General features: G+C 35.0%; 2 protein-coding genes across 3 annotated transcripts; one reads left to right on the top strand and one right to left on the bottom strand.

Moving 5' to 3' along the window:
* Nucleotides 1-3262: 3262 nt before the first annotated feature.
* rbm28 (RNA binding motif protein 28) lies at nucleotides 3263-19292 on the top strand. The gene is made up of 19 exons (XM_073850427.1): nucleotides 3263-3583; nucleotides 4286-4456; nucleotides 6148-6266; nucleotides 6368-6443; nucleotides 7000-7092; nucleotides 7346-7408; nucleotides 7511-7583; nucleotides 7899-8131; nucleotides 11545-11611; nucleotides 11767-11876; nucleotides 11968-12044; nucleotides 12127-12262; nucleotides 12375-12439; nucleotides 13162-13317; nucleotides 15615-15764; nucleotides 16394-16468; nucleotides 16561-16817; nucleotides 16903-17020; nucleotides 18619-19292. The coding sequence occupies exons 1-19, from the start codon at nucleotides 3466-3468 to the stop codon at nucleotides 18754-18756; spliced, it is 2295 nt and encodes a 764-aa protein (XP_073706528.1). The 5' UTR covers nucleotides 3263-3465; the 3' UTR covers nucleotides 18757-19292.
* Nucleotides 19293-20838: 1546 nt separating this feature from the next.
* lepa (leptin a) lies at nucleotides 20839-24876 on the bottom strand. 2 transcript variants are annotated; one of them, XM_073850428.1, is made up of 3 exons: nucleotides 24039-24876; nucleotides 22039-22232; nucleotides 20840-21963 (listed from the first exon to the last, which is right to left on the bottom strand). In XM_073850428.1, exons 2-3 carry the CDS (start codon nucleotides 22180-22182, stop codon nucleotides 21598-21600), a joined length of 510 nt encoding a protein of 169 aa, XP_073706529.1. In that variant the 5' UTR covers nucleotides 22183-22232; nucleotides 24039-24876; the 3' UTR covers nucleotides 20840-21597. The 2 variants fall into 2 exon arrangements, with proteins under 2 accessions (XP_073706530.1, XP_073706529.1); XM_073850429.1 differs by lacking the exon at nucleotides 24039-24876 and having other exon boundaries at nucleotides 20839-21963; nucleotides 22039-22283.
* Between the last annotated feature and the right edge of the window lie 710 nt (nucleotides 24877-25586).

Here is a 25586-nt window from a genome sequence, read left to right on the forward strand (position 1 = left end):
AACTTCTGACTGGCAGTGTATATCAAGAAAAAAAAAGTTAAAATGATTCATTATTATTATTTCATCATCAGTATATTAATCAATTAATTGTCATATTATTGTGAATAATATGATCATGATGTTGAAGCATTTCATAAAGATAAAACTTGTTTTACAATAAAAATCAGTCCAAATTCAAAATATTCAGACTCAGACGTGGCACTCACAGGGGTTGCCAGATTGAGGACACAAAACAGCAACAAGTGCAGCTGACAATGGAAGACAACGGGCCTTACATTACAAGTTTATGAGTTGATTTATCCATGTTTTAATATGCCCTTTGGTCATAGAGCTTTTTAGATAGATCCTGAGGCTTTGTTAGTTCAGGTTGAATCTACGATCTCTGCCTTCGATTGCTTCAACACGCTGCGTTTTCCACCAACTGGCAACCCGGGGTGTCAAAATACTATTGGTTAAACCAGCAGTGGGCGGAGTCACACAGACCAAAACATAACAGACATTCTGACATGGAATGCATAGTCATTTTCAAAGTAGAATAACTGTTTGTGGCATTGTTTTTCAGAGAAACAAGTATTTATGCAACATTATATTCTGGGTATATGGTGAAATGTTGTTAAAACATTTCATGACTGTTCACCCTCAGTCTTCTATTAATATATAAATATTAAGTAGATGCCCCCACATTCAGGAGAGAATACCAGTTTATACAGATGAAATGCATTAACCTAATGCACAGCATTACCACTACCTCCTTTGTGCATCATTTGAGGCCTTATAGATTTAAAATAAATAATGCACGCTGTCTATATGCAACCATAAGATAAGAACTGAGAAGAATACTTACAGAAGGGTGTGTCCAAAGTGCTAAAGTGAAGAAATCACACAAACACACTCATCACACAGCGTGCTGTAAGATCCTTTCTCCTGGGCGCTTGTGTAACTGGGCCTGGAGCCAGTCTGCTATGCCACTGTTGTCTCTCGGTCTCCTGCGACACAAGAACGTTTGCTCTGCTGGTGAGTTCTCACTGTTCACTATTGCTTTCTGCTCTCCAAGGTCAGATAAAAGACAATGCCCCTCTCCATCATTCCCACATTGTGTCATGTGAATGATTTTGTCACCTACATATTAGAGATAATGAAACCCTCAGCAGCCTTTCCGTGATTGCACTATGTGCACATCTTGGTAATTGCCCTTCGGAGGTAGATTAACCCACACTTTGGGCTAAGACACTTACCAGACGGGATTACAGGAAAGGGTGGCAAAGGAGAGCGAGAGGACAAAACATGATGTCTGTGTGGTCAGGTATACCAACACAAGCCAAATCAAGATCTCTTTCATTTCAAGCATGTGTATATTTGCATACATGTGTATATAAAGTATGTTTGTATTAAGCCAAACTTTTTGACTTGGTCACATTTGAAACAATGTGTACTGAACTTGCAAACTTACTTACAAACAAAGCTTTAAGAATATAAAATAATATGTCAGCAAAATATCTGAACTATTTATAAGCCATTTATAAGCTATATGTGACCCTGGACCACAAAACCAGTCTTAAGTAGCACAGGTATATTTGTATAAATTGTGTGGTTCAAAAATATAGATTTTTCTTTTAAACCAAAAATCATTAGGATATTAAATAAAGATCATGTTTCCATGAAGATATTTTGTAAATTTCCAACCATAAATATATAAAAAAAATATTTTAATTAATAATATGTATTGCTAAGAACTTCATTTGGACAACTTGAAAGGTGCACCCTCAGATTCCAGATTTTCAATAGTTGTATTTCAGCCAATATTGTCCTATCCTAACAACCCATATGTCAATTGAAGAATATTTTTTTCAGCTTTCAGCTGATGTACAAATCTCAAAATTGACTCTTATGGCTGGTTTTGTGTTCCAGGGTCATATATAAGAGATATGTAAAAAGTAGCTTTTTTGATGCATTCTACAGTGTGTAAAATCATGCCAATAATTTATTAAACTTTAAGTGGATGTTGTCGCCCTCTAGTGACCATAAGCAGAAATACATTTTGAGATACTCAGATTTAATTACAAAAGCAGCCATGGGGATTTCACTGCATCTGTATTAACTGCAACTAAATTGAAAATATATGAACAAACGTAAACCAAACTAAAAAGTACTGTCAGTAGGTACAAGTTAAATCTACCTCACCTTGTTTTCAGAAGCTCTCTGTAGAATATGCTATGTCTTTAAAATGTGATCCCTTCACAATATTACACAGTTTTTTCGTACGTTGAATAAAAAATATTGATGCGGTGTTCCTCATCCTATCGCTGAAAAAAAACAAACAATTATAGTCATTATTTGCACCCTCGATTGTGTCATTTTGTGTAACACATCTTTTATATAATGGTAAATGAAAAATCAAGAATAAAGTGGTTCACTTGTGGTGCAAATGTTCACTTATGTATTTTTCACTCGTACAGTGTTTTCATGACGCTTAATCTATCAGCCATATTGGCAGCACTGAACGTAAACAATGCAACTGAATCGAAAGAAACGCACCTTTTGCTGATTATTGCTACTAAAAAATGGTCAATTATTGTCATGTTTTGGGTTGTAATTGTTCGGATCGGGAAAAACGATGTACTATAGACTGCCAAAAGTTATAACAAATCAAGGAGAAGAGTGTAAAATCGATTGTGGTTTGCCAAACTAAACCAGGATTTCCAGGGCGAGAATCTCGACAACATTTATGTTTGTTCTTATGGTGAGGTAGGTGAAATATTAGGCTAATAATCTAAGCCTCTACGTATCTTTACCACCTATTAAGTTTGATTTTACAGCTTCCACGCATTTTTTTTCCATGGTTTAGACTGCATAAATTGGCAGAACAACGTATTTAGTAGCAACCTTGCGATCAGTGCTGTTGTTTATATCCAAGTAAGTTATCTCCAATATGCCCGTGAATCTGAGTAACTGACCAAATCTTGACATAAGCTCAAACTCTTTATCCACAAATTTGCACGAATCGGATTTGCTATTATTAGTATATTAGTACCGATCTGTTCCTCACACAAAGCGATCATATATTATATGCACACATACACAAGTCGCTTGGACTACTGTGATGGTGATTTTGTGTCTTGCTTGGGCTTGACATCCCAGGACTGTCAAAAAAATAAAAAAAATAAAAGACTTAACGTTACCCGGACTTGCTTCTCCAGACCAGCAAGTGTCAGTGTTGTTTGTTTCCGCGCAGTGCCACGCAAACGAAGAAATCTCCGCCATGACAACTTCCTGTAGAGCAGAAACATGTGAGGAAACGTGCGTTATTACCACTGCACTGTTTACTGATACTGACATTCATATGACAAGATTTTGATATTATCGCGACTTTTATATAACATTATCTGCCGTAGTCAGTAATCAACAGTGTTGTTTTAGAGACGCTCGCCGGCTGTGAAGAACAGTCGAGCTGAAAACGTGTTGAAAATGCCTGCAGTTACTCTATTTATCAAGAAATTACCTGCAACAGCCACCAATGAACATCTGGCTGAAGTTTTCTCTGAAATAGGACCGCTGAAGAATTGCTTTGTTGTCAGGGACAGAGGTAAGGTTTAACGATTTAAACCCATGCGTTTTAAAATGTAGGAGTGTGAGTTGTATTCTGTGTATCAGTTTAATGGAACAAACTTCATGTATTTTCTACAAGAGTTAGTGAAAATGTGCTTTATTCTTAATCATACGCAACCAGTCAAAAGATTTTTACAGTAAGGTTTTTATTTTATAATTTTTTTTAATAAAAAGTATTTTCTGCTCAGCAAGCCTGCATCTATTTTCATCGAGAGTACAGCAAAAAACTATACAATTCTGAAATATTGTTACTATGTTGTGTAACTGCTTTCTATCTGAAAATATTTTAAAATGTAATTTATTCCAGTGATTTCAGAGCTGATTTTTTAGCATCATTGTTCCAGTGACATGATCCTTCAGAAATCATTCTAATATTCTGATTTGCTGCTCAAAACGTTTATTATTATTATTATTATTATTATTATTATGTTGAAAACAGCTGAGAAGAATTTTTTCAGGTTTCTTTGATGAATAGAAAGTTCAGAAGAACAGCATTTGTCTGACATAGAAATCTTTTGTAACATTATAAATGTCTTTATCATCATCTTTAACCTTTAATACCTACTATTTTTTTCTTATTTTTATTTAACTCAAGCAGAAAAAATGATCACAAAATCCTGAATTTCCTGTATCAGTTGTCTCTTGGTTTAAAAGAAATGTTAATGTGTGCTGTTTGCAGAGACTGAAAAATGCCGTGGCTTTGGATATGTTACTTTCTCAATGGAAGATGATGCACAGCGGGCCATAAAAGAAGTCAAAGAGTATGAAGGAGGGAAGATAGCTGTAACTGTGGCCAAGAAAAAACCTGATGATAAGAAAAAGAAGAAGAAGAAAGCAAAAACAGAAGAAGGTTAGATGCTCATGCTTACATTTTACTCCTGGATTTTTTTTAACACTCTTATTTGGTCTGTAAGAAATAAGTCTGAATAGGACTGGGCGATATGGCTGAAAACTATATCACGATATCAGTGTTTCATATCGGTCGATATCGATAATTATTGATATTTTTATGACCCATTTAAAATAAGGACCAGGAGAAAAATATATTACACTCAAACATTTTTATTTTAAACTTAACCTGCCTCTGATCATAATCCCCTCAGTTATTAAGACAGAAATGTCAACAACCATGGAAAACTCAAATAATTAAAATGTAAACATAAGTCTAAAGTCACAATATACACTTAATTATCTCTTAATCCTCAATTCAAACCCTATTCATTGTAGATGAAGTGAATGGTCAAGCTAATGTATGGCCCAGAAGTATGGCTTGACCACAGGTCAGAGGTTGTTGCAAAGTTCTTGGCTGATTATATTTTTTTCTGCACAGATTGCTGGTTGCCAGTAGCCAACATTACTTCTTTCCCGGTACTTTAGCCTATACTTTGTGTAATAACAAAAATATCTATTTAAGTGAAAAAATAAGTCCAAAACTTTCAACATTTTGAACAATAGGGCCTTACAATCTTTTTTTTTTTTTTTTTTTTTTTCAGAAATTCTTGTTTTAATTTTTCTGATAATCAAATGAAAGCAAAATCACAGATTTATTTTTAAAAATAAAAATAAGCAGAGCTTTACTGTTAAAATTAATACATAGAAGAAAAATGATATTCAGTTAAAAAAGGTTTAATAATAATAGTATTTTTTCAACAATTAAGTGGTGACTCTTTATTTTATTTTTATCATATATATTGTTTTATGTAAGTTATTTAAATGTGAACATATAAACACCTACATTATACTGTACAGTAATACAAGACTAATATTGTTCTGTTACATGTTAAACCGTACTTTTATTTTGACAGGTTGCCGTGAAGTTTCAGTGTGTAATACAGTATGAATTATGCTAGTTTCACTAATGAAACGGTAAAATTGACAAAAAGTGACACTCACAGCAGCTTTGGAGATGTATTTATTGGAGTTTGTCTGTTCATGTGAGATGCAAAGGCCACAAATTAGCGGGAGCGTCACGTGTGCAGTATGCGTGTAGTGAAAATAAAACGCGTCTCCTCCATTCATACATATAGAGGCAAACGGAACATGCAGGATTCTTATTGAAACGGTCTTTTTGCATTTCAGTTTTCACAGACACTAGTCCATATCGCGATCTGAATTAATTAACAGACCAACTTTTGATTTATTCGTCCAAAAATCGACGAATTCCGCGGCATTCCGCCCTATAGTAAATTCCGTTTTTATGAATGGAGTCCGCGATCCCGTCTGTGAGGAGACATTGTAAATGCGCGATCATGTAGAGACAGAAACCAAATGCCTTCGTGTAAATAAGATAAATAACATAAGGCTATTTAGTTTGTTTAATACAACAACATGGACCCGTTCTGTAGGAAAGATAACCTTAATTTCTATTGTGATCTGGCGCTATGAACTGAACGTTAAAGGGGGGCTGGGCGGGCCGACGAAGAATACAAAATATCGAACGTTTTATCGAACACATTTTTTATTGATATCGATCTCTTGTCTATCGCGATATATATCGTTATCGTTTTATCGCCCAGCCCTAAGTCTGAACTGTTTATGCAGATTCAGAAGATACAAAGAAAACTCAGGAACCAACAGAAACCAAAAGTCCTGCAAAGTCTACAGGCATAAAAAAGAACAGGCTGAAGGCTCGACTGATCATCCGAAATCTCAGTTTTAAGGTAAGTCGACTAAATTCTATTGTTGTATGAAGGACAAATGTGTAGTTTTGACTTTTGACATGTAATAGAGTCTCATGCACTTGCATGTGTTTTATGTACAGTGTCAAGAAGGTGATTTGAGAAAGATTTTCTCAGAGTTTGGAACAGTGATTGAGGTCAAGATTCCCTTAAAACCAGGTAAATGTTTGGCCGACAAGTGCATCTCACTGTTTACAAGCATCTCTTATAGGGGTAGTTCACTTTCAGAAGAGAAATTTACAGATAATGTAGAATGAAGGAAGAAGGCGAGGAAGAAGGGTCTTATCTAGTGAAACGATTTGTTATTTTCTAAAAACATTTACAATTGAAATACTTTTTAATCTCTACACAGAGTACACACAGTGCTAGCATTTGACAAGCATTTGAGGTTTAAAAGTATATAAATTGTAATTTTATTTAGAAAATAATTTTTTGATAGATAAGACCCTTCCTCGGCTGTGAATATTTAGAGCCATTTGAAGCTGCATTTTGGAAGTTTAAACTCGGGGGCACCATAGAAGTCCATTATATGGAGAGAAATCCTGAAATGTTTTCCCCCAAAAACATAATTTCCTTACAACTGAAGAAAGAAAGCATGAACATCTTGGATAACAAGGGGGTCAGGAGTACATTATCTGTAAATTTTTGTTCTGAAAGTGAACTACTCATTTAAGTTCAGCCTTCCATCTCTTATTTTAATGTCACATTGGTGCAGATGGAAAGAAGCGAGGCTTTGCTTTTGTGCAGTTTAAGAACATGGCAGAAGCTGGAAAAGCTCTGGCTGCAATGAACCTGAAGGAGATCAAAGGTGAGTCTTCCCTTAACACTGAAAGCTGCTTTCCACCACAGAAATAAATTCCATTTTAAAAGATTCTAAAATAGAAAACTGCATTTTAAATTGTATATAAATTTAAATTTTGCTGTTATACTTATCAAATAAATGTATTCTTATAGAGACTTATTCAAAAACAAAAAAAAATCTTCAGTATTTCAAACTTTTAACTAGTAGTTTATATTGACACTTTCTGTTAATCAAAATGTGTTTTATTCCTCTTTCACAGACAGACAGGTGGCTGTGGACTGGGCCGTTGCAAAAGACAAGTATCTCGCCCCCCAATCAGCTGGTAATTTGTATTTTTATTTGAACGGCATCAGCATTGTGTGGTTTGTATATGTGGATGTTGCTGTCTGGGTTTTGTAGTAAAGTGTATCTGGATATCTTGTAGGAACAGTCAAAGAAGAGAATGTGAATTCTAAAGGTGCAGGAGCAGATGGGAAAGAAAAAGAGGCCAAGAAAAAGTAAGTACAGGAAGTGCAACAGATCTGATGTGTGTGAAGTTGAATTCTTTGAATTTAAAGGTGCAGTCCATAACTTTTGACACTTTAGCAGTTAATAAACAGGAACTGCACGTGTCATGCGGACTTTGACGAATCACTCCGTAGCGGTTTCTACACGAACCAGTCTAAAATAGTCAGAATATAAAACTTATTATAGGTGTACCATAGTGATTCAGGATTAAAAAAAACAACTTGGTTTGGAAAATGGATTTATGATGTGCTCATTCGATAAATTGTGTAAATGCAGCTTTAAAATAAGGTCTGTCTTGCGTTAAGGCCCACATCACAGGAAGTAAAGAACGAGTCTGAGTCAGAAGAAGAGGAGGCATCCGATGATGAAGATGATGATGAAGCCAGTAGTAGTGAAGAGGATGATGCAGAAAATGACTCTGAATCTCAGCAGACAGACAGTGATGACAGTGAACCTGAAGATGACGAAAAAGATGACTTTGATGATGATGATGATGATGATGATGATGACGACGATGACGATGACACTGAGGGAAAAGGTAACTGTATTATTCATTTATTTATAGCAGTGTCATTTTACTGATTGATATACTATAATGTACAAATTTTCTGTATATATTTGTGTTCTATGTTTTTTTTTCATTTTAAATGAAAATTTTAATTTTTATGTTTGTGTAATTTTTATCAATTGTTATTTATTAGTTTAAGTTTATTCAATTTGAGTTATTTTAGTACCTTAAGTTGAAAGAGTAGTTCACTTTCAAAATGAAAATTTTCTTATTTACTCACCCCCATGTCATCCAAGATGTTAATGTCTTTCTTTTGTCAGTCAAAAAAAATTAGGTTTTTTAAAAAAACATTTCAGGAATTTTCTCCATATAATGGACTTTAATAGGGATCAACAGGTTGAAGGTCCAAATTGCAGTTTCAGCTACAATTTAATCAGACTTTAACCATTCATATGTTTTTAAGATACTGAAAAAAGCACAAATGTCAGGGCATGTCAAAACTTCTTCAGGGCCCCAAAACACCCTCAGACCCCAGAGGGTTAAAGCACTCTACACGGTGCCAGCCGAGGAATTAGGGTCTTACCTAGCGAAGCGACCGGCAATTTTTCTTTAAAAAAAACAAATACAGTGCACAGCATAAATGAGTACACCCCCTCTTAATATATATAAAAGATGTATTTTCTTAATGATCACAAATATAATTCATGGAAAGATGGCAATATTTAAATGTATTAAACATATACTTAATAAAAACAACAAAATATATGCCAATATTTCCTGTAATTTAAGTAAATTAGACAATTTTGTTTAAATAATGGATTGCAGAAATGAGTACACCCTATATGTAATTCAGCAAATGTATAATATTCTAGTGCTTAATATGTCCTCCAGAACATTAAGTATACTGCTCTGACCCTTTTTGGCACTGAGTGTACAAGTTCATGGCAAATTTTCACATCTGTCCTGTTTAACTCCTGGAGGACGACCTCCTTAAATGACCTGGTCTTTAATGGGGAGTTTTGCTTAGCTCGTCTCTACAGAATCCCCCACAGCTGCTCAAGAGTGTTAATACTGAGTGAAATACATGTCCACTGAAGGATTTTCACCTTGGGAGAATAGATATCCTCATTGTCATGCTGAAAAAATGCCCAATTATGCAGGGAATGAGGGGAGGGTAGCATCTGCAGTTTCAGTTTTTTGTATTACATCACACAGTAGTGTGTGAATTCATGACAGCACTGATAAAGCACAGCTCCCTCACACCTTCAGCACTCATACATCCCTGTAGAAGAGCATTACTACCACTGAACGTCACTGTAGGTACCAGGCACTTCTCGCTGTACTCCTCATGTTAGCAACACCAGAACATTTTGGATGCTTTTGGATCCGAAATAATTGACTTGGTCCCTTGACAACAGAGTATGGATTCCCAGAAGTCTATATTTAGTAAATATGGGCCTTGGAAGAGGTTAAATGAGTTTACTGTGCTTTGGCTACAGTAGGTAATTCTAGTGGTGACAATAACCATGCATGTCACTTCTGCAGGCTGCTTCGTTCTCTGTGAGATAAAGTGTCACCCTTTTCATAGCTTTTGCCGGCTCTGATACTCTTACATGGTATTTCTCCGCCTCATTTTGTAGCAAAAATTCACTCATCATTAAATGAAAACTTAAAGTGAAGACCTGGTTATTTCAGGAGCCTTGTCACAAGTCCATTGTTTTTGAATGTCAGTGCTACCTCTGCTAAATTTTCACACTTATAATTTTTATAATTTTAAACAATAATTTGGTATTCCTCTTGTACCACTGTCCTCTTTTCTGCTAAGAAATAAGTCACCTGGCAGTTCTCTCCCAAGTGGTTTCATTGTTGACAGCATTAAGTCTGTGTATGATTCAGTAGGCTATAAAACGCCTTTAACTGTCAGCAAATTACTTGTCTTTAAAAGTTTTGGTTCAGTATACTTACCGGTTGATCAAAAATAGCTTTAAACCTACACTTTTATTTTCTTTTTTAGTAACTGTCAGGAGGGTGTACTCATTTTTGCAACACAACATTTTATCACTTTGACAGGAAAATCTTAATTTGCTAAATAATTTTGACATTCTTCTTTGGTAATTGATCAAGCAGGCCTGTTGGAACATTATATCTCCAAAGAATCCTAATATGTCTTTCAAGTGATGAGTAATTGCTCAATTTGTTTTAGGGGGGGTGTACTCATTTATGCTGTGCACTGTATATATATTATATACTTTTCAACCACAAATGCTCTGCGATGCATTTCTTCACATATTGCATAATGAAGTCATGCACGGTTAGTTCTTCATCTGTGTACTTCGGTTAAAAAAGGTAGAGTAGGGCGACTTTCTTTGCATGTCTACTTTGCAAACACCGGGTCAGTACTTTTGCTAGTGCACAACCAGCATTTGTGGTTAAAAAGTATATAAATTTTCTTAGAAAATGACTAGATAAGCCCCTTATTTCTTCTGCTGTGATAGTGTAGAGTCAATTGAAGCTGCATTGAAAATAAAATTTTGACCTTTAACCCTTTGGGCACTATTGAAATCCACTATATGGAGAAAAACATTTAAATTTTCCTCAAAAAACGACTGAAAAAAAGAGAGACATTAACACCTTGGATGAAACCAAAACAACTAAAACTAAACAAAACTGAAATACAGTTTGCTGCAATTAGTTAATAAATAGTAATAGATAGTAGGTGATTTTTTTTTAATATCTTATAGTTAACATGATTTCAAGTTATGAGAATAATTTTATATGGTCTCAGAACCCTGATTCATAGATATCACCTTTAAATCATATCCTACATGTAAAATGTCCATTAACCCGTAGTCTCAGCCTATGCGTATGGTACACTTAACAGGAAACACTTCAGGAATGTCGAAGTCGTCATCCGATTAGTTAAATTTGATCGGATTTCCGGGAGACGCGAGTGTCGCGTTTATTTTCGGTCCGCCGGGAAACAAAGCGCAGACTGATTTACTCGGCGTTTTGCTAAAATGCGCTTATGTAGACGCCATTGTTGATATACACATTTGCGACGTTCGCGAACAAATGACTGACTTACTGCTTGTTCTCCCTCTTCTTATTTAACTTTCAATGCTGGTTATTTCAACAGGGTATCCGCGGATCCTTAAAAAGTCTTAAATTTCATTTGTTCATATCTGCAGATACCCTGTTCAATGACCGACTTGTTGCACGCCAGTCTGTTGTTGTGGGGGCATTTCCACGCACCGAAACTGACGGTGAACTGAACTGAACGAAACAAACTGTGATTGGTTGTTTGACATGTCGGTCAAATGGCCTTATGGGCAGGCCTTGGCCAATGAAAGCTGCCATAAATTCCAGACCTTCAGCCGTCAGTCTGAAGGTCTGGCTACGCGAGACTAATTAACCCGTGACTCTCTGTAAATCTTTATCCTTAGCTCCTCCAAAGAAGAAAAGGGACCCTCTTCCTTCAGATATTAATGAGGGAAGAACCATCTTCATCAGGTGAGATGTATTGTATATACAGTCAATAACTAATAGATATTTTTTGCAATTAGTCAAACATTTTACCTGTATCTAAACAGCAGTCCTGTCTATAAACAGTTGTTTTAAATAGAAATTAGTTTTTATTAACATATCTTCCATTTGGATCCTGTCAGAAATCTGTCTTTTGACACAGATGAAGAGGGTTTAGAAGAAGCGTTGTTGCGGTTTGGCGAGCTAACATACGTACGTGTGGTGATGAACGCAGACACAGGATATTCAAAAGGTAATTTCAGTCACCAAAACCCCAGTCTGCATTGAGTTGAAGTTCTTTCTTCATAGGAATTCTCTCTTTTTACTTGTCTGTTTCTGTTTAGGTTGTGCTTTTGCACAGTTCAAAAGTAAAGAGGCTGCAGAGAAATGTATCACTGCTGCTCCTCAAGATGAGAAAGAGGTGAGTCTGTTGTCCTGCATCTCGAGTAAGTATTGTACCAGTAAACACAGGATCGTTGTACTGATGCATATGTGCATTTCAGTTTGGTGGCATTAGGGTTGATGGCAGGAGATTGATCATTTTGCCCGCCGTAAACCGAGATGATGCTGCAAAATTCAAGGATAAGAAAGTGAAAACTCACACAGGCACCAGAAACCTTTACCTCGCCAGAGAGGGCTGTGAGTAAAGCCAATTACAAAATGCAGAGCTTTAATCGAGTTAGCCAATAGGAGTAAAGCATACATGTGCACCACACCTGGATTAACCTGTTACCTCTTGAACTTCCTCTAGTGATTCGTTCTGGAACCAAGGCTGCAGAAGGAGTTTCGGAAGCTGATATGGCCAAGAGGACAAGGGTGAGTACAGAGAGTGTGATTTTGGGCATCCTTTTTATTAATTAACTCTTAAATTTGACCACTGTTATTTTAGTATGTATTAATATTAAAACATTATTAAAAAAAAAAAAAAAAGAATTATTACATTTAATTTTTAATATTTGTTATATAATAAATATAATACATGTGTTAGTATTTTATATTCATAATTTCTGTAATTATAGTTTGTTTCTTTTTTAATTTTAGTATGTTTTTTATTAGTTTAGTAAATTCCCAAAAATGTTTAATTTTTATTCTTTTTTTATGTTTCTGTATGACTTTAATACATTTTTATTTCAGTTTTATTTTTAGTCATTTTATTTCTGTTAATTAAAATGATTTTCTCTCGTTTACATTCATGAGTAAATCAAAGGCAATCTTTAAACCTGGCATTAATAAGCAATTTGTGTAAACTTTGTCACTTTTGATTATTTAGAAATCTGGACTTTTCGCACACAAAATGGCAGAGAAATGACGTGCATATTATGTTATGCTTATAATTATGTCAATTAAAAATGACAATGATAATAAAAACATTTATTTTAAGATGTGTGCTATCATTTTAGCAGATAAAAAATAAAGTATCTACCTCCTCTGTTACTCTAGATTTCAGTAAGTGCTTATAATCAGCATGAGCCAGGTGTAAAGAAAGCCAAAGTGTATTTCTTCTGCATGTTTATTGATTTAATGTCTTTTTTTGTCAGTTTGAGGAGCTGAAAAGGGCCAAGTTAAAGGACATTAACATTTATGTGTCTAAAACACGGCTGTGTGTTCACAACCTGCCTAAGTATATCAATCAGCAGAAACTTCAGAAGCTCTGTCTCTCTGCTGCTGGTGGTAAAGGAGTCCGCATGACTGAGGTAACGCACTCAAACACACTTTATCTGCAAAAAGTAGTACTTTTCTCTTCCAAATGCTTCCAAAATTCCAAACAATGTTGATTAAATAAAACATAATGTAGTAGTATTCTCACAGTTCTTCCTAAAGACACTAGAGGGCAGGACTATGTTACATAGGTATGATCAGGAGTTTTCAGCATCTAGTTTATTAGTTATTTAGCTGATTGGAACAGTCATTTAAGAAACAGTCCTTCAAGAAAGACTTATTTAACAGCACAATTGTTATAGTCCATGGTGCAGCTTTTGGACAGTTCTAAAATCCAACATTGTGGTTTCCTGTAGGTTTAAGGTGGTGTTTATTTTCTTTTTGTGTGACACTAGACATAAAATGTCATTATGACCTGACAGATATCACTGAATTTAACAAGTCTTACCCAATCATTTTGCTTGTCGGAAACTTGAATAGTATATACAATATATAATTTATTCTTCTGATTTTCTAAATTGTCAATAAATCATTTTAAATAAATAATTTACATTTAAGTTATAGCATTTATTATTGGATGCACTGGAAAAAATGAATATATTCCTCAATATTTATATTTTCCCTAACCAGTTTTAAACATCTTTAAAGAGATAGTTCACCCAAAACTGAAAATTCTGTCATTAATTATCCACCTACATGTCTTTCCAAACTAGTAAGACCTTCATCTTCGGAACACATATTAAGATATTTTTGATGAAATCCGAAAGCTTTCTGACCATGCATAGACCAATTCAACTGAAACATTTTTAGGCCAAGAATGGTAGTGAGAACATTGTGAAAATAGCCCATGTGACATTAGTGGTTCAACCGTAATGTCTGTGTGCAAAAAAGAAAAATAATGACTTTATTCAGTCATTTCTACTCTTCTGTGTCATTTTTCACTGCCATTCACGGGAGAACCACAAAAAAACGTGTCAGTTTCGTTTCTGTCTATGTAGGGTCAGAAAGCTCTCGGATTTCATCAAAAAATACCTTAATTTGTGTTCTGAACATTAATGAAGGGTAGTATGGGTTTGGAACAACATGAATATATAATTAAGAATGTTCATTTTTTGTTGAACTATCCCTTTAAAACATGATACATTTACTTGAGATGCAATTTAAATTATACGAAGTCTTGTTTTCTGAAAAATTCAACCATTTTATTCTTAAAAGAAGAACAAAGATCTGTCAGTGGTGCTTAAACTTTTTTTTTTACCTTTGAATTGCCCATTGGCAGATTTTAAATCACAAACTTGTAAAATTGAATTTATAAATTAAAAAAATATTTCAGTTCAATCATCATAAACATTTTGATAAATTTCTCACAAAACAAGACTTTCTTTAGACCACATGTCATTTTGCTTCGTAAGTACATCCATGTTCTTGTAAGAATCTTTGCACTGGAAAATAAGCCAATGTACTGTTGAAGAACATAATTTTTTGCAGTATGAGCAAGTGTTATTTCAGTAAAACCTATTTTCATACTTTAGCGGTTGAAGGCATTTTTTTGTAAAATGAATTTAAAAAGATTTAAATCAAAGTTGTGCTGTCAACCTTTGAAGCTTTGCTAATACGAGACATTAACATTTATATTGACTTGGTGTTTCATTCAATTTATTACCTACATTTTCTTAAAGGATTAGTTCACTTCCAGAATAAACATTTCCTGATAATTTACTCACCTGTATGTCATCCAAGATGTTCATGTCTTTCTTTCTTTAGTTGAAAGGAAAGTAAGGTTTTTGAAGAAAACATTCCAGGGTTTTTCTCCATATAGTAGACTTCAATAGGGGCTAATGGGTTGAAGGTCCAAATTGCAAGTTCAATGGGCTCTACATGATCCCAGCCGAGGAATAAGGATCTTATCTAGCAAAACGATCAGTCATTTTCTAAAAAAACCTGAAACAAATGTATATACTTTTTAACCACATATGCTTGTCTTACACTACCTTGACTTCACGCATTACATAGTCACTTTGGAAAGGTCACACAGGACGACCTTTCCAATGTGGTTACGTAATGCGTGAATTTACAGACCCGCATCACAGAGCTAGTGCAAAACAAGCATCTGTGGTCAAAAAGTATTTATTTATTTTTTTGGCTAGATAAGACCCTCATTCCTCGGCTGAGATTGTGTAGAGCCCTTTGAAACTGCAATTTGGACCTTCAAACCATTGGTTCCCAATAAAGTCCACTTTATGGAGAAAAGTTCTGGAATGTTTTCCTCAAAAACCTTAATTTCTTATTCCTGTTCCTGATTGTCTCTTTCTCTGTATATTTGTGTCTACAGTGTCGTGTGATGTATGACAGGAAGCCTGTTCGGGGTCAGGTGTTTGGCAAGTCTTTAGGATATGGCTTTGTGGAGTTCAAAGAACATGAACATGCTCTACAAGCCCTACGTCATCTCAACAACAACCCAGACATCTTTGGACACCAAAAGGTAGACCACCACAACTTTGTTGTTGTTCAAATCCCAAAATGAGGCCTTATTTGGAAACTAATTCTCACTGTTTGCTGAGAGCATAAAAATGGGATATTTGATAACATGTTTATTGTTCTATCAAGTCGAATTATTCCTAGAAAGACAAATAGGCCACTGAGGGGACTGTCTTAATTCCTAGAAGTATGTTCAGGGTCATTGCATTAGGGAACGGTATTCGATGATTTTAACTATAGCTTGCTGGTGTGTAAACACACTTTGAGGGCCTGCTATTAAGGGCTTTAGTGCCAGCTTCACAGCAGTGGCTCTTCAGTGTTTTGCAAAAGAGGACAAAGGAACGCACTCAAAAACAAATCAAACCATGTGTCTGCCTGTCAGTCTTTCCACACGTCCTATAAACATGCATTCCTCTGACACTCAATGGAATGTGTTTTGGTCTGTATTGAATGTAACTTCTCAAAAATAAGATGAATCGTTCTGTTCCCCAGCACTTGTGGCTAAGACTCATTGCTTTTTCACTTAATATAAATTAGAAAAAGATTTAGCATTGAGCAATAGCGGAAGATTGGGCAAGACCAGTGTTGAAGTATGAATGTTTGACGATGTCTTTCCTGTGTCCTTCCCGTTAGAGACCCATAGTGGAGTTCTCTCTGGAGGATGGCAGGAAACTGAAACTTAAAGCCGTGCGTTTGGAAAACAGCAAGGTGAGGCTTGGCTCCATCTCAGCTTCCTATTTTTCTATCTGTGTGACATTTTATGTCACAATTAAATTGCTCCTTGATGTGTTTTCCCGTAGAAGCAAATAAAAAAAGGCAGTAGCAAAAAAGGAGAGCAGCCGCAGATTCAACAGCAGCAGCAGAAGCAGCATTCAGGGAAGAAGAAAGGACCTCTGAGCAAAGGAAATGCAGCTAATGTTGTTAAACAAGAGAAGGAACAAGGAAGCCAGTACAGCGGTTTTATGTCCAAAGCAGAGGTAGAGCATGTAGAACTAAAGGATGGCAAAAAACGGCAAAAGGTTCTGCACATGCCTTCACACAGAGGCCCAAAGATCAGGTACCACTCACTGCACAAGTCAAACAAAGCTAGTACTATTGATTCAATAATAAAAAATGATAATGTACAATGCACTATTCCTCAGGGAGCGCAATAAAGGGAAACAACCCATGGTACAACCCAAGAAACCGAAGAAAGGGCCCAGGAGGCAAGAGAGAAAGACGTCTACTTTCATTGAGAAATCTAGTGTGAACGGGAAACAGGTGAGCCAAAGAGTTGAAAAGATTGGTATATAAATTGAATATTATATCAATTATATACTGAATACAAAGAAATATAATTATAAAAATCTATCTTAATATATTTTAAAAATGAAATTTTAATTCCTGTTATTTTAAAGTTGAAAGTTAAATAAGTTAAAGTTAAATATAATATATATATTAGTTGCAATCAAAATTATTCAACCCCCTTGACCTGCAAGACATTTTGCTGCAGAGAACAACATTTTGTGAAACCAGTTCAACAAAGGCATCAGTAAACTATTAGAGAAAGTTTAATAATACACATTTGAGTAATTCTGAGAATGTAAGTTGATACATAATGAAAAAAATCTAATTGGCTCTAAACATTTATGTTCAAAATTATTTAACTCCCAAATGTCAAATTTGGTGCAAAATCTTTTATTCTTTAAAAACGCCAATAAACGCTGCTTGGAAGTGCTTAGAAGCTCATGTCACCTCTCTACTGCAATCTTGGCCCATTCCTCACTTGAATACGCTTTTAGATCACTAATAACCTTTGGTTTTCACATTGCCTCTACTTTCTTCAAATTCAACCAAATATTTTCAATGAGAATTAAATCTGGAGACTGAACAGGCCACTCAAGAACATTCTATGACTGACCCCTGAACCAAGTATAAGTAGATTTGGATGTATACTTCAAGATGATTGTTCTGCAGGAAAGTCCATTGATCTAAGCTTTAGTCTTTGAACCAAAGGCCTCCCAATTCTTGCCAAAATAGCTTGATACTTCAAAGAATCCTTGACATCCTTCATATGGTTAGTTGTGACATACTTGTCTTGTGTTCATCTTATACTCTGCATTGAAATGTTGTTCCTCCTTTCGTTGGGTCATCTTGCAAGTCTTTGGCTGTGCATTTCAGGTTTTTCCCAGTTTCTCTGATCAAACATTTTATGATATTGTGCTTTTTTTTTGTTCACCACTCTCAAAGGTTTTCTGGTACAACACTTTTTAAACTAAGGAATAAGGCTGCCAGCTGTGTCTCTAGGAATTTTTAATGTCTTGGAAGTCTTCATGTAGCCTGAGACTTTCTAATATAATAAAACTATTTCTTCTCTATAGCTTTTGTGAAAGCTCTGTTGACTTTACCATATTTGCTACTTAACTTCAACACATGTATGGGCTAAATGTATGTATGTGTAGCCCCCCCAAGCTAATTCTGTTTTTAATAGATTTTCTAAAGGCTTAAATGTGTTTTAAGACAATTTTGTGTCCTACCATAAAAATAAGTAACTTAAAACAGCAATGTTGAATAATTGTGATATAGCTGTATTATGAAAAAGTCCTATAACTCAAAAACATTACATTATATATTGACATTATCACTTTTAATATGCCAGTAAACTGTTGTAGATGTAATTTTTATAAAGTGTTGGAGCTTGTATTTTTAAAGTACTGGAGTCTGTGGGGGGTTAAATAATTTTGATTGCATATATACACACCATAATTGTTTTCTGAGGAAAATGTATATATAATAGATGTATACTTGTTGGTAGTACCACCAGTTTAACCCGTTATTATCGATCTATTGTAATTTTATGTATATTTATTCTATTGCAGAATGGCAAACCTCCAAAGAGAAAGTTCCAGAACAGAGAGGATGTCCGCTTTGAAAATTTGGTAAACCAATACAAAAAGAAACTAATGGGAACATCAAGCACTAAGACTCCACTCAAAAAGAGCAAATGGTTCAGCTGAACATGTAAAAATCCTCTCAGAGAAGGACTGAATTTAATATTTTGACCCCGTTCAATTTTTAAAATGGAAAAAGTCAGTTTTTTTACCATGTGGTATTGTTTGTTTGCCTCAGAAGTTTATTTCTGTTATGGATATAACAGAATGCAGAATGATATAATAGAATACTAAACCGACTGTGTTTTGTTGGGACGTCTCTTGAACTACATGTTTATCAAGAGAGTTCCACGCCAAGTGTCTATTTCCTGCTGTTTTGGCACGGAGAGTAATTTAAACATTACAAAGTTAGAGTTTTTTTTTTAGACGGGATGAATCGGAATTGGAATTTGTATGGACTTGGCCTACATAGTTCAGCTGTCATTATTTAACTGCTCTCCTCAAACTTTGAAAACAGGTGGACTTGATTTAAAATGCCAACAGGCAATTCCTGTCATCCCTTGTTAAATAAATTATGTAATGCTCCTTTGTTGATAAATTCTGAAAAAAAGGAAACTTGTTTTTATTGCTGTATAAAAATTAAATGATACCAACATCCGAAACCGATAACAACAACAGATTGACTTTTTTAATGACTAAAATGTCTAGAGCAGGGTTTAAATAAGTGTGCATAAAATTACTGAACACTTATTTAATGCAGTATTTGAAATGCACACAAAAAAAAAAAAATGCAAAATGAATATAATTCAGCTGCAAGTATCAAAATGGCTAGTTTATGTATTGATTCAGTTGATTTAAGTTGTATGGTGAACCTATTGTTGGGAGATTTATCTGTAAAAACATTCAAAAGCTGCATTTACAGTTGAAGTCAAAAATTTTACATACACCAGAATCTGCAAAATGTTAATTATTTTACTGAAATAAGAGGGATCATACAAAAAGCATGTTATTTTTTATTTAGTACTGACCTGAATAAAATATTTCACATAAAATGTTTACATATAGTCCACAAGAGAAAATAAAAGTTGAATTTATAAAATGGCCCCTTTCAAAAGTTTACACACTTGGTTCTTAAAGCTGTGTTGTTGTTACCTGAATGATCAACAGCTGTGTTGTTTAGTGACAGTTGTTCATCAGTCCCTTCATGTCTTTCTTTCTTCAGTCATAAAGAAATGGTGTTTTTTTTGAGTAAAACATTTCAGGATTTCTCTCCATATAATGGACTTCTATGGTGCCTCCGAGTTTGAACTTCCAAAATGCAGTTTAAATGCAGCTTCAAAGTGCTCTTAATGATCCCAGCTGAGAAAGAAGCGATTTTTTTTTTCCTAAAAACATTTACAATTCATATACTTTTTAATCTCTACAAAGTACACACAAAGCTAGACAAGATGAGTATTTGAGGTTCAAAAGTATATAAATTGTAATTTTTGTTTAGAAAATAACCGATCGGGTCTGCTAGATAAAGCCCATTCTTTCTTTGGCTGTGATCGTTTAGAGCCCTTTGAAGCTGCATTTTGGAAGTGCAAACTCTGGGGCACCATAGACATCCATTTTATGGAAATGTTTTCCTCAAAAAACATAATTTCCTTAAGACTAAAGAAAGAAAGACATGGACATCTTGGTTAAAAAGAGGGTGAGTAAATTATCTGTCAATTTTTGTTCTGAAAATGAACTACGCCTTTAAGCTGGGGGTAAAAACTTTTGAACAGAATAAATGTGTACTTTTTTTTTTTTTTTACCTGAATATATTTTTTTAAATGTTGTACTGCCCTTCAGAAGCTACCTGCATGTTTCCCAGAAGACAAAAAAAGTCAAATTTACCCTGATTTTCAAATTTCAAAAGTTTTCACCCCAGCTCTTAATGCTTTGTGTTTCCTTCTGAAGCATCAGTGTGTTATTGACCCTTGTGTAATATTTGCACATGAACAACTATCACTAAACAAACAAACAAAACAAACCCCAGCTGTGGATCAATACAGTATTAAGAATAAACTAAGAGTAAACTTTTGAATGGGGTCTTTTTTATAAATTCAACTTATTTTTCTCTTCTCTTCTTTCTCTTTTCTCTTGTCTATATATATATATATATATATATGTGTGTGTGTGTGTGTGTGTGTGTGTGTGAAATATCTTATTCAGGTCAGTACTAAATAAAAAAAAACATGCATTTTGTTTGATCCCTCTTATTTTGGTGAAATGAGTAACATTTTCCAGATTCTGCAAGGTGTATGACTGGGAAATGATGCAATGACGTAAACAGAGTCATAATAAATAACAAAAGTGGCCATGTAACTTAGACATTTCTTTTATTGGTAACATTGTATAAAAATGCATCAATACACAAAATATAAAATAACACTAATCAGGATATTCAAAGTGCATAGATTCATACTGTGTAGGAAAATACGAGTCCCCCCCCCCATCCCCATGCTCTCAGAAAAACATTACATAGACTGTCACTGGGGGTACACCTGTACCTTATTTATCCCAAAAGGGTGCAAGTACCTTAAAGGTATATATTTGTACCTTTCAGTGACAGCTTTTGTACTTGTTTTCAGCAAGTGTATAATGCTGGTGTTGCAGCAAGAAGTAAAATGGGAATATGATTCCAGCTTCCCAGCAGAGTGTGACCTGACTGCTTCTGGTAAACACAGTGACATCATTGAGCACGCTCAGCAAGTGCTGATGTCATCCTGCAAACTACATGGAGTATGACATAGCAATGTCAATGTTTACGTGGCAAGGGCAGGTTATTTGGCATGTCATGAGGTCACAACAGCGCTTTCAGCTTCCTGTTTACACTATATCAAAATGTGCCCAAATGCTGCTTTGGTGTATAAATATACATTACAGGGTTTTAAATAAATATAATAAATAGTACATTTATAATGCTACAATAATAGCAAATTAGCAGCTTTTCAACTGGTCCAGATTAACGATCAGCTTTTGTGCAAACTGTTTCAGTCTGTCTAAAACGAAGTACCCAAAAGTAATGTGGTGGGTGGCATTGTTTTCTAATAAAATGTCCAGTGATCTCCCATTGGCTGGCTCCTTAGGTGTGCACCGCATAGATGTCATTCTTTCCTTCAGGTGGCCCAAAAGGGTGGACAAATCATTGCGTATCTGGCTCATGCCCTTGGGCAGCCTTTGAAGAACCTTCTGAAAGGTAGTTAAGGCGTCCACGATAGACCCAAGCCCTTGGATGGGTTTATCAGCAGGAATCTCAGGGTAAAGCTCTGAATCACCAATATTTATATTTGGATATAGTTTCATCTGTGAGAGAAAACACATATGAGCTCAATGGGTTTAACAGAACAGAAGTTATGCAAATGAGTTCTAACACGTTACCTTCTCACTGTGTTCCTTGATTCTGGTGATGATGGTGTCTGCCTGTAGTTTGACCAAGTTTTTCAGGTTATCCTGATGAATGGGAATGCTATGAACCAGACTGAGCATACTCAAAATGCAGAGGTAGAGAGCTGGAAAATACATGCTTCCTTTGTGGAGTGGTCTTTATTTTTCCGACAGTGCAGCAATACCTGCTGAAATAAATTGGATGTTATTCTGATGTTATGTCTTTTAAAATTGCCATATGTATGCATACACTACACTGTAAAAGGTTTTCACCAGTTTCAACTTAACTTAAGTTTAGCAGCTGCCTTAAGATTTTAAGTTAAATCAATTTAAGTCATTTAAACTTACAAGTTATATCAACTCGTTTTTATTGTAATAAGTTAAAATGACTGTTAAGCTGATTTAACTTAAAAACTTAAGGCAGGTGCTGAACTTAGGTTTTTAAGTTGAATCTGGTGAAAACTTTTTACAGTGTAGTCAACATTTGAAGTGGGTCAAAACCTTTCATCAAATTTGTCCTTAAACCAAAACAGTACCCTTTCTTGTCTTAGAACAACTTTGATGAACTTTTTTGATTCACTTCAAATGTTGACTATATGTAAAGATATAAGAACTCTTGTATGCTCACCAAGGGTGCATATATGTAATCAAAAATACAGTAAAAACAGTAATATTATTACAATTTTAAATATTACAATATATTTAAAATATTTTTTTCCTGTGGTGGCAAAGCTGACTTTTCAGCAGCTAGCTTCAGAAATCATTGTAAAAAGATCTTATAAAAATTGTATAAAGAAATATATCTTAATATTACTGCATATACTACTGAATTTTGTGATGTATAGAAAACGTCAAATAATAATAATAATACTAATGAATACTAAGTATGAGTTTGAATACTAATACTAACTTCCTAATGAATAAAACTATTTCTTATTTAAAAACGGTAACACTTTACAATAAGGTTTATTAGTTAACATTAGTTAACAAATTGAGTTAAATGAACTAAGAATGAAATTTCATCATTTACTAATGCATTAGTAAAATCAAAAGTTGTGTTTGTTAATATTAGTTAATGCACTGTGAATTAACCTGAACAACTGTGTTTTCATTAACTAACATTAACAAAGGTTAAAAAATACTGTAATAAATGTATAGTTCATTGTTTGTTCGTGTTAGTTAATACATTAACTAATGGAAACTTATTCTAAAGTGTTACCAAAAAATCTTACTGACCCAAACATGTGTGTGTATATATATATATATATATATATATATATATATATAATGTATAGATTTGTTCCCTAATTAACTAGCCCCATACAGAACTTAATTTTGACTAACTCTGCATCCCTAAATACAATTTACTGCCAAAATGCTTAATTCTTCCATATATGCATTTTCCCAAATTGCATCTTTTTCCATCTAGAAACTGTAAATCCCTTAGGCAGCGTCTAATGATTGTGCAATCCTGCAACCCTGGTTTGATATTTCAGTTGATCTGGATTGTACATGACACTTAATCTCCGATATCAGATGCTCAAGTCATACTGCTAATTCAAATTAAGACAGACCGTCCAATAACATTATACGACATTAAAAAGTGGATACCTTGCACATGAAAATACATCTCTAAAGTGATGGAGCCTGTAGCCCAGGCCAGGCCTCAAGCATCAAGCAAATAAGCACTTGCTGTGTTCAATCTCACTTCTAAATGAGCAAAGCGATGGCCTCGTTGCCTGACTTTGGATTTCAATATCTGGTAAATTCCCCAAAGAACATGTTGCCCTTGTATAAACACTGATTGCTTCATTCCAACCCTAATCTTATTCCCTGTGTGGAGTATTAAACTTTGTCTCCCCATACTATAAATTATAAAAATAGCCTTTAAAGCCTATAAATAAAGTTAGACGATAAAATCCACATTATTAGCAAAAACATTAGTGGTATCAGAGCTGCATGGAGTGGAGAGAGAGAAAGCGAAGGGGACTTACCTTTGCGATCTGAGGACTGTATGATGCCCAGGCTCCATGAGTGGTCAGGCTTATATAGCTGATAGCTGTTGACTCATGTGTGAATCACCTCAGCCTTTCCTTCCTTAGTTCTCTCAATGCAGAGCAGCATGAGGGGGGACAACACCCCCACTGGCACCTCAAGCACAACACAAACCCATCTCACGCATGCATGTACTACAAATATTCGTCATTGTAATGCATACCGATCATGTGGAGACAGTGGTGGGATGTGTTACAATTCACTATGGATTTGTAGCTTGTAAAACAAGAAGCTTGTCTTACACCAGAATTGTCCCCAAGGGACGCACTTTGTTGGGGAACTCGCCAAACTAAGTAAAACAATTTTTACACCCACTTATTGACCAGATCCTAATGCAAATACATACTCTGGGTACTATCAGGGAAACATCAGCAGTGCAATATAGAGCGAATATGTTCTATGTTGACATGACCAGCTTGAATTTCCTGCTGGTCTTTTGCCAGTTAATGGCAAAAGGTTCCAATAGATAGATAGAACTAGACAGGCTCTTTTTTGGCATATGGTTCCATTAAGAACATTTAGCATCCATGGAATTTTGCCATTCCACAAAAGAGTGTTTAAACTGGACATTTTTTTGCTCAAATGTGTAACATTATGATTCATACTGAAGCTGGTGGGATTGGTTTAAAGATTAAAACTCACAAATGAAGAGTTTTTTCCTTTGTCTACGTAGAAAATTAAAAAAACTTCTAAAAGGCAGTTTGCCAGACAAGTGAGAGGTCAGTCAGATTTTTGTTTGCATCAACTTTCTAGACCCAATTGGCCTAAGAGTCAGCAGACCTAATTTTTAATAAAATCTTCTGTAAAGAACTTACCTGGCTGTCCATCCTTGCTGATGGCATTGCCATTATCTAGTATCCCCTTTCAGCCCAAACTGCACATTTGGGATGTTTCCCTTATATTTTACACAGCCAGTTCACCTTTAATGAGTTAATCATTATATTTAGGTGTGTCTAATAAGAGCAATGTCCAAAGGACACAGTGTTGGGCCTTCCAGGAACAGGGTTTAGAGACATTGATCTAGCTTACTGAACAGTCAGGTGTTGGTGTTGTGAGTCATGGGGTGGCCCAATTGTAGGTGGTCAGGTTGCTGTAATGGACAGATCATGAGGTGTCTCCTGCAAGCGAGTTCACAGAGCCCCCACACTGAACACACTGTGACTGAGTTTTGCAAATACACACCTACAGTCTACAGTTTGGATAACGACATGCATTGTAATGATAGATAGATAGATAGATAGATAGATAGATAGATAGACAAACTCTTATATTTTGTGAGAGAAAGAAAAGTGTATCAACCTAGCAGCGCAGTATGTATCCTCCTGCCATATTATGAGGGACAAAGGCTGAACCCCCCTTTTCTTTATCACTGCTCTCTGTTAATATTTAACTTGTATTTGCTATTGTTTTTGTTCTCATTTTTTATTTATTGTGTACGTGTTACACTGTATATGATATGCCTGTATAACATATAGATAGATAGACAG

Source organism: Garra rufa, chromosome 11 (genome assembly GCF_049309525.1).
Source record: "Garra rufa chromosome 11, GarRuf1.0, whole genome shotgun sequence".
Classification (NCBI taxonomy): domain Eukaryota; kingdom Metazoa; phylum Chordata; class Actinopteri; order Cypriniformes; family Cyprinidae; genus Garra; species Garra rufa.